This window comes from Hyla sarda, chromosome 7 (assembly GCF_029499605.1).
Source record: "Hyla sarda isolate aHylSar1 chromosome 7, aHylSar1.hap1, whole genome shotgun sequence".
NCBI lineage: Eukaryota > Metazoa > Chordata > Amphibia > Anura > Hylidae > Hyla > Hyla sarda.
The window spans coordinates 229821465-229831414 of NC_079195.1; the positions used below are offsets into that span (position 1 = coordinate 229821465).

Genomic DNA, 9950 nt, shown 5'->3' on the forward strand with positions numbered 1-9950 from the left:
TAGATGACGCGTCACTTTGAGGACTGAGAGGCGACCCTGTTCACGGGCATCAAAGAAGAAGATGTTGTCCTTCTCATGATCTACAGGAAGGAAGTTGTGGCCCCTATGACGTGGCCCCGCAGAGTCTTAGTGGCCCTTTGTCTTCCTGAGAGCCTCGGCCCGGTCTGTATTATAAGTCCTCTCAATGACATGTGCCGCGGCTCCATCATCTCTGAACTGTGATCCATAATCTCCCAGCATCCTCTTCTCCATCATGGCCAGATCCCTGGAGACCCATCCTTGATATTTTGCTGAGATTTTAAGTTTTCCCGTTTGTTCCTCTCCTGTAACCATGTCATCCATTGATGAGTTACCGCCCCCGAGGGCTTCACCCAACCAAGAACGGATCCAGAGCGACGCCTTGGAGGAGCACACAGAACTGTGGTGGTCTCGGGAGCCGGTGAAGTCCATATTATGCTACAGCTTCTCGGTGCTTCTGATCTTGGCTTGTGGCATTGGTGGGATTGTTCTTCTCTCCACTACCACCAGTCCATCGGGGGAGTGGAGGATGGGGGTCGGGGCCACCCTTTGTATTCTCGCCCTGTTGGTTCTACTGAAGCAGCTTCTCAGCTCTGCTATCCAGGACATGCAATGTCTGACCAGACGGGAACACATCAATATGCTGAAGAGCGGGGGGCTGTCGGACTCGCTGGTGTTCCTGGTCAGCTCCTTAGTCATCCTGGCCTGTGGTGTCGCCCTACTTGTACTTTCCTTTACTGGGGACCCTCCAGGCTACCCCTCCATACTGGTCACCATGCACACCGTGGGGGTGACGCTGGTCGTGGTGGGATTAGTCATCATCCTCGGACTCTTTATATTCCTTCTAGTCATCTATTGTAGACCTTGTTGTTCTAGACGCTTTAGTCCCCGTAATATCGGGGTCTTCTCCATCTCTGGGCAACTACATCAGCGGCAGAACACCACCTCAAGTTTGGCCAACCTCATCTAAGCCGTCCAAGCCAAAGTGACAAGTGGAGTCGAGCTCTTCTGAATTTTACCAAATTCTGTGGATCTGAGCCAAAATTGTCATGGTTATGGTATGATGATGTCATGGCTAGGGTATGATGATGTCATGGCTAGGGTATGATGATGTCATGGTTAGGGTATGATGATGTCATGGCTAGGGTATGATGATGTCATGGCTAGGGTATGATGATGTCATGGTTAGGGTATGATGATACGAAAAAGCAGGAGATGATCCAGCAATTCAAAGGAACGTAGGGCTTTATTAGAAATTTTCAGATAAAATATGCATCCACATCACATCACATACACCAACTTGACACGTTTCAAGCGCATGTTTCCACATCACGCACGCCAACTTGGCGCGTTTCGAGCGCATGCATCCACTTCACATCACATACGCCAACATGACGTGTTTCGAGCGCATGCATCCACTTCATCACATACGCCAACTTGACGCGTTTCGAGCACATGCATCCACTTCACATCATATGCGCCAACTTGACGCGTTTTGAGCGCATGCATCCACTTCACATCACATATGCCAACTTGACGCGTTTCGAGCACATGCATCCACTTCACATCATATGCGCCAATTTGACGCGTTTTGAGCGCATGCATCCACTTCACATACGCCAACTTGACGTGTTTCCAGCGCATGCATCCACTTCACATCACATACGCTAGCTTGACGCGTTTCGAGCACATGCATCCGCTTCACATCACATACTCCAACTTGACGCGTTTCGAGCACATGCATCAACTTCACATCACATGCGCCAGCTTGACGCATTTCGAGCACATGCATCCACTTCACATACTCCAACTTGACGCGTTTCGAGCACATGCATCAACTTCACATCACATGCGCCAACTTGACACATTTCGAGCGCATGCGCTCGAAACGCGTCAATATGGCATATGTGATGTGAAGTTTTCTAATAGAGCCGTACATTCCTTTTGAATTGCTGGATCATCTCTTGCTTTTTCATCTCATTGTGGCACCTGTAAGATGATGTCATGGTGGGGTTTTGATTTATCGTAAGGTTTGCCATATTGTGGAAACGATAATATGAAGTCATAATGAGGACATGATGTCATGTGGAGGTCATTGGGAAATCACAATTAGGTCATGATAGCATTATAATGATGTCATGGTGAGACCATAAGAGGGTCAGGTGGAGGTCATGAAAGGATTATAGAGTCATGATGTTGTGAGGTTGAGGTCATGATGGGGAGATAATAGGGTCATGATGATGTCATGATGGGGAGATAATAGGGTCATGATGATGTCATGATGGGGAGATAATAGGGTCATGATGTGGACATGACGGCGCCTATAAAACTCCCATTGGCCTCCATCCAATAATCTATTCTTCATCCGGTCGCAGTGGGCGGTCGGCTCCGCGGTCTTTGTACCTGATTTTATACAATGTTTAGTCAGCAATCCTGAGTTCTTGGAACATTCTTAATCTTTAACCCCTTCACTCTGTTTACTGTAACAAAGACAAGAATGTTCCTGTTCCTCCACCATGTAGAAAATCCTGCTCCCCCCCCCCAGTTATGTGCGCAGATTTCTGTGACCTCTCCGGTGATTCGTCATTGTTATCCGTCCGCACACCTGACATTCCCGAGGCTCCAGTCACATCCAAAGCTGATGGTGTCTGATCTGAGCTCCCACAATGCACTGCTCTCTGGTCTCAGGAATTTAGCAGCTCTGGATTTGAATAGAGTAAAACACGTAACTCAGTCCAACACCCGCAAAATTATAATCCAGAGTTACTGAGGCTGCGGACGCACTGCGATTTTGCGTAATTCTACTATTAGTTGCTCTCTCCCACAAACAGCGCCACCCTTTGTCCTCAGTTTATAGGTGGTATTGCAACTCAATTCGATTAAAGTGAACGGAGCCTAGCTGTAATACCACACACAACCTGAGGACAGAGGTGGCGCTGTTTATTGGAAGAAAACACCAATAACTGCCGTCCAAAGCAACACACCGAGCACGGAGACCCCCACCAATCAGGAGAACATAGAATAGTGACCCATAGCTCTATTCAGTCAGGGTTCCCTTTTAGAAATCATGAGGGGTCCCAGATAAGTTTTGGGGGCAAAATGTACACAAAAAAAAGATAAAAAAGATTAAAAAGTTGCTCTGTTCTATATTTAAAGTAACAGGTGACAATCCAGCAGTTCCTTGCAGCGCCCTCTACTGTCCCCCCGGGGGGTCCTTGACCCTTCACCCCCCGCAGCGTCATTGACACAATGGGGCCAAACATTGAGAGCAAAGAAAGACAATAGTGCACGCAATGCATGCTGGGAAACCCCATAAACAGCAGATAGAGGAGGTTTAGATACAATGTAACAGAAAGTATCAGAACCAGATGTTTCCTTTTGTATCAGTTCTTCCTGTTACTGGGATTTAGAGCCGGATAGTGGTGGCCCCCAATGTATCGGGGCCCCTAGAATCACACGCCGTGTGTAGTGCTGCAGGTGCCTCTTATATGGAGTATGCCCCAGAAATAAGCTGATCGCTAACTGTCATGCCCCCCTCCTTAACTGTTGCAAAACTAAAACTCCCAGCATGCCCAGACAGCCGTTGGCTGTCCGGGCATGCTGGGAGTTGTAGTTTTGCAACAGCTGGAGGCTCCCCAGTTGGGAAACACTGACCTAAGCCTGTCCGGGCATGCTGGGAGTTGTAGTTTTGCAACAGCTGGAGGCACACTGGTTGGGAAACACTGGCCAATGGCTGTCCGGGCATGCTGGGAGTTGTAGTTTTGAAACAGCTGGAGGCACCCCAGTTGGGAAACACTGGCCAAAGGCTGTCTGGGCATGCTGGGAGTTGTAGTTTTGCAACAGCTGGAGGCACACTGGTTGGGAAACACTGGCCAATGGCTGTCCGGGCATGCTGGGAGTTGTAGTTTTGAAACAGCTGGAGGCACCCCAGTTGGGAAACACTGGCCAAAGGCTGTCTGGGCATGCTGGGAGTTGTAGTATTGCGACAGCTGGAGGCTCCCCAGTTGGGAAACACTGGTCAAAGGCTGTCTGGGCATGCTGGGAGTTGTAGTTTTGCAACAGCTGGAGGCACCCCAGTTGGGAAACACTGGCCAAAGGCTGTCTGGGCATGCTGGGAGTTGTAGTTTTGCAACAGCTGGAGGCACACTGGTTGGGAAACACAGCCAATGGCTGTCCGGGCATGCTGGGAGTTGTAGTTTTGAAACAGCTGGAGGCACCCCAGTTGGGAAACACTGGCCAAAGGCTGTTTGGGCATGCTGGGAGTTTTAGTTTTGCAACAGCTGGAGACACAGTGCTTTCTAGTCTGTTCTGTGACAAGTATCCTTGTACGACTCTAAAGATAAAAACATTATGGAATTAAAAACAAAAGACGCCGATTCGGCCAGTGTTTCACCACGTGTGCCTCCAGCTGTTTCAAAACTACAATTCCCAGCATGGTGTCTGCCCAGGATAGTGACAGCTCCATCCTCTGCAACCATAGGGATGACATTGTCTGCTGACTGGTCTCCTGGTGTCACATAACAGATTATGTATATTGTTCAGGCACCCCCGCCCTTCATCCTCATGTTTCACCCCTGTGCACTTTGTACTTTGCACATTTCCACTTCCATTGTCTATTTTTAACCCTCTACATGCAGCTTTGATCATATTGCAGAGTAAATTGGCTCAGAATGTGTTCAGTCGCCTCAGTTCGGACTAATTTTGAATAGTTTTGTATCTTTTACTCCAGAGCTGCACTCACAATTCAGCTGGATACTCCAGTTAGTGCTGCACACATGCTGTCCTGATCCTCTGCTGCCCCCTGCTGGTTTATTAAGGGGGGTTTAACCAGGATTAGAAAAACAGAGGAAATTGTTTTCCAAAAAAAACAGCGCCACCCTCTATCCTCAGGTTGTGTGTGGTATTGCAGCGCAGTTCCATGGAAGTGAATGAAGCCAAGTTGTAATAACACATACAACCTGAGGACAAGGGGTGGCACTGTTTTTAGAAGAAATTAGCTCTCTTTTTCTTGCTCTGCTGTGGTACCGTAATGTTTCAAAACTACAACTCCCAGCATGCTTAAAGTTGCACATATCATGTACACTCACCATCATTAGTCCTACAGCACCACCTGTTTTATCCTAGCACAGCTGCATCTATGCCATTCATTACTGTGACTGGGTCATGTGATCCCCAGTCTGACCCACAGAAAATCACAGCGTATTATATCTCAGAGGAATTGGTCAGTCCTAGGTCAGCTGACTTCCTGTAAACTACATCATCCGATTGCTCCTGAACGCTCCCCCCAGCAGTCTAATTAAACAATTAGGTGTGTGATGAGACTCCACACCCCCTCTCTCTCTGCAAAGCCAAAAGGATTTATGTAGGAAGCATTAGGAAATCATTTCAGTAATGGAATTGGTATCAGGATGGCTGAAAACCTCATTCCTGCCAAATCAGCTAAAACAGGTAAACGCAAGACATGCACAAGGACCTCCACATTATTCTCTAATAATAGCCTTGGCTGGAGTGCTTCTTTAACCTTCAGGCAGATCCAAAAAATAATAATGGGTTTTGCCCAAAAAATTGCCCCAAAAATGCCCAATTTTTTTTTAAATTTCCTTATAAGAGAAGGCAGAAGAATTGTGAAAGCATCTCTAGATGTGATTGGAGTTTAACAACTGATGTATCGTCAGAACTGTAAATGCAGCTCTGGAAGTGACTGGAGTAAAAGTAATGATATAATAGCAGGTTAATGCAGAGCAGTATGTGACTACCGCAGTGGTCTCATACCTGTAGACTTCCAGCTGTTGCAAAACTACAACTCCCAGCATGCCCCGACAGCCGTTGGCTGTCCGGGCATGCTGGGAGTTGTAGTTTTGCAACAGCTGGAGGTTCACAGATATGGGACCACTGGACTAGAATATATTTAAAAAAATCATCAAAAATAGCAGCTCTGGCTGTGACTGAAGCATAAATATGATCTAATATCATTTAACATCAGCTCTGGATGTGACTAGAGCATAAATACAATTTAATATTATTTAACAGCAGCTCTGGATGTGACTAGAGCATAAATATAATCTAATATTTAACAGCAGCTCTGGATGTGACTGGAGCATAAATATAATCTAATATCATATAACAGCATCTCTGGATGTGACTGGAGCATAAATATAATTTAATATAATTTAACAGCAGCTCTGGATGTGACTAGAGCATAAATATAATCTAATATCATTTAACAGCAGCTCTGGATGTGACTGGAGTATAAGTGACGTTATAATACAGCAGCTCTGGATGTGACTGGAGTATGAGTAACGTTATAATACAGCAGCTCTGGATGTGACTAGAGTATAAGTAACGATATAATACAGCAGCTCTAGTTGTGACTAGAGTATAAGTAACTATATAATACAGCAGCTCTAGTTGTGACTGGAGTATAAGTGACGTTATAATACAGCAGCTCTGAATGTGACTGGAGTATAAGAGACGTTATAATACAGCAGCTCTGGATGTGACTAGAGTATAAGTAATGATATAATGCAGCAGCTCTGGGTGTGACTAGAGTATAAGTAACGATATAATACAGCAGCTCTAGTTGTGACTAGAGTATAAGTAACGATATAATACAGCAGCTCTAGTTGTGACTAGAGTATAAGTAACAATATAATACAGCAGCTCTAGTTGTGACTAGAGTATAAGTAACGATATAATACAGCAGCTCTAGTTGTGATTAGAGTATAAGTAATGATATAATACAGCAGCTCTAGTTGTGACTAGAGTATAAGTAACGATATAATGCAGCAGCTCTGGATGTGACTAGAGTATAAGTAACGATATAATACAGCAGCTCTAGTTGTGACTAGAGTATAAGTAAAGATATAATACAGCAGCTCTAGTTGTGACTAGAGTATAAGTAACAATATAATACAGCAGCTCTAGTTGTGACTAGAGTATAAGTAACGATATAATGCAGCAGCTCTGGATGTGACTAGAGTATAAGTAACGATATAATACAGCAGCTCTAGCTGTGACTAGAGTATAAGTAATACAGCAGCTCTAGTTGTGACTAGAGTATAAGTAACGATATAATACCGCAGCTCTAGTTGTGACTAGAGTATAAGTAACGATATAATGCAGCAGCTCTGGATGTGACTAGAGTATAAGTAACGATATAATACAGCAGCTCTAGTTGTGACTAGAGTATAAGTAACGATATAATACAGCAGCTCTAGTTGTGACTAGAGTATAAGTAACGATATAATACAGCAGCTCTGGTTGTGACTAGAGTATAAGTAATACAGCAGCTCTGGGTGTGACTAGAGTATAAGTAACGATATAATACCGCAGCTCTAGTTGTGACTAGAGTATAAGTAACGATATAATACAGCAGCTCTAGTTGTGACTAGAGTATAAGTAACGATATAATACCGCAGCTCTAGTTGTGACTAGAGTATAAGTAACGATATAATACAGCAGCTCTAGTTGTGACTAGAGTATAAGTAATACAGCAGCTCTCAGAATTTGTAACATTGTATCCAGATTCATAAATGACATTTGTGGCTCCTCAGTGACCTTCACCTCTCCCAGCACTTTCCATCCAATGACCTCACATGACCCCGTCCTCTATTGGGGCCCCCAGTCCCCCTGCGGGGGGCCCCTCTATGTACAGTGATGCATCTGAGATGCTGATATATATGGAGGTACAGACAGAATCTATTTTTACAGTACAGAGAAATGATTATTTAATGAGAATCTAATATATATGACAATAAACCAGGATTATGATTGCGTCCGTCTCCGTGTTTCTTGCATTGACTTTATTAATGTATAAGTGATAAAAAAATGGTATCCAGACATCCCATAATTTATTTGTAGAGACACTGCCGCCTTAAAGATTCTGATACGTCTGAAGTGGAACCGAAAGCTTCCCGGCAGCTCAGTGGGGCTGTTCGGGACCGCCGCAAAATCCCAAATAGCTTGTAGGAGACGGGGAGAATCCCTTCCTGCCTCCTGCGTGTCCAATCGCCGAATGACTGCTCCGTACCAGAGCTCCAGGTAGGAGCAGTCGAGCAGCGATAACACTGGTCAATGCCATGTTAATGCATGGCAATGATCAGTGTAGGAAATCAGTGTGTACTATGTTATAGTCTCCTATGGGATAACAATGATCAGTATAAGAGATCAGTGTGTGCAGTGTTATAGTCTCCTATGGGATAATAATGATCAGTATAAGAGATCAGTGTGTGCAGTGTTATAGTCTCCTATGGAATAACAATGATCAGTATAAGAAATCAGTGTGTGCAGTGTTATAGTCTCCTATGGGATAACAATGATCAGTATAACAGATCAGTGTGTGCAGTGTTATAATCCCTATGGGATAATAATGATCAGTGTGTGCAGTGTTATAGTCTCCTATGGGATAACAATGATCAGTATAAGAGATCAGTGTGTGCAGTGTTATAGTCTCCTATGGGATAACAATGATCAGTATAAGAGATCAGTGTGTGCAGTGTTATAGTCTCCTATGGGATAACAATCATCAGTATAAGAGATCAGTGTGTGCAGTGTTATAGTCTCCTATGGGATAATAATGATCAATGTAAGAGATCAGTGTGTGCAGTGTTATAGTCTTCTATGGGATAACAATGATCAGTATAAGAGATCAGTGTGTGCAGTGTTATAGTCTCCTATGGGATAACAATGATCAGTATAAGAGATCAGTGTGTGCAGTGTTATAGTCTCCTATGGGATAACAATGATCAGTATAAGAGATCAGTGTGTGCAGTGTTATAGTCTCAAATGGGATAACAATGATCAGTATAAGAGATCAGTGTGTGCAGTGTTATAGTCTCCTATGGGATAACAATGATCAGTATAAGAGATCAGTGTGTGCAGTGTTATAGTCTCCTATGGGATAACAATGATCAGTATAAGAGATCAGTGTGTGCAGTGTTATAGTCTCCTATGGGATAACAATGATCAGTATAAGAGATCAGTGTGTGCAGTGTTATAGCCTCCTATGGGATAACAATGGTCAGTATAAGAGATCAGTGTGTGCAGTATTATAGTCTCCTATGGGATAACAATGATCAGTATAAGAGATCAGTGTGTGCAGTGTTATAGTCTCCTATGGGATAACAATGATCAGTATAAGAGATCAGTGTGTGCAGTGTTATAGTCTCCTATGGGATAACAATGATCAGTATAAGAGATCAGTGTGTGCAGTGTTATAGTCTCCTATGGGATAACAATGATCAGTATAAGAGATCAGTGTGTGCAGTGTTATAGTCTCCTATGGGATAATAATGATCTGTATAAGAGATCAGTGTGTGCAGTGTTATATTCTCCTATGGGATAACAATGATCAGTATAAGAGATCAGTGTGTGCAGTGTTATATTCTCCTATGGGATAACAATGATCAGAATAAGAGATCAGTGTGTGCAGTGTCATAGTCTCCTATGGGATAACAATGATCAGTATAAGAGATCAGTGTGTGCAGTGTTATAGTCTCCTATGGGATAACAATGATCAGAATAAGAGATCAGTGTGTGCAGTGTTATAGTCTCCTATGGGATAACAATGATCAGTATAACAGATCAGTGTGTGCAGTGTTATAATCCCTATGGGATAATAATGATCAGTGTGTGCAGTGTTATAGTCTCCTATGGGATAACAATGATCAGTATAAGAGATCAGTGTGTGCAGTGTTATAGTCTCCTATGGGATAACAATGATCAGTATAAGAGATCAGTGTGTGCAGTGTTATAGTCTCCTATGGGAGCTATAACACTGCAAAAATAAAGTGAAAAAAAGTGTTAATAAATTCTTCCCTAATAAAAGTCATAATCACCCCCCTTTTCCCATTAAAAAAAACTATGTAAATAACAATAAATATAGACATATGTGGTATCGCCGCGTGTGTAAATGTCAGAACTATAAAATATAT

At 43.6% G+C, this 9950-nt stretch overlaps 1 protein-coding gene across 3 annotated transcripts in view; it reads left to right on the top strand.

Moving 5' to 3' along the window:
* TMEM125 (transmembrane protein 125) overlaps window positions 1–5796 on the top strand; it is a 46594-nt gene extending 40798 nt beyond the window's left edge. For all 3 annotated transcript variants that reach the window (XM_056533022.1, XM_056533024.1, XM_056533023.1), the window contains exon 2: window positions 4–5796. In XM_056533022.1, coding sequence (XP_056388997.1) covers window positions 332–988 — 657 coding nt within the window. In that variant the 5' untranslated portion in view covers window positions 4–331 and the 3' untranslated portion in view covers window positions 989–5796. The remainder of the gene's footprint in view (window positions 1–3) is intronic.
* The last annotated feature ends 4154 nt before the right edge of the window (window positions 5797–9950 follow it).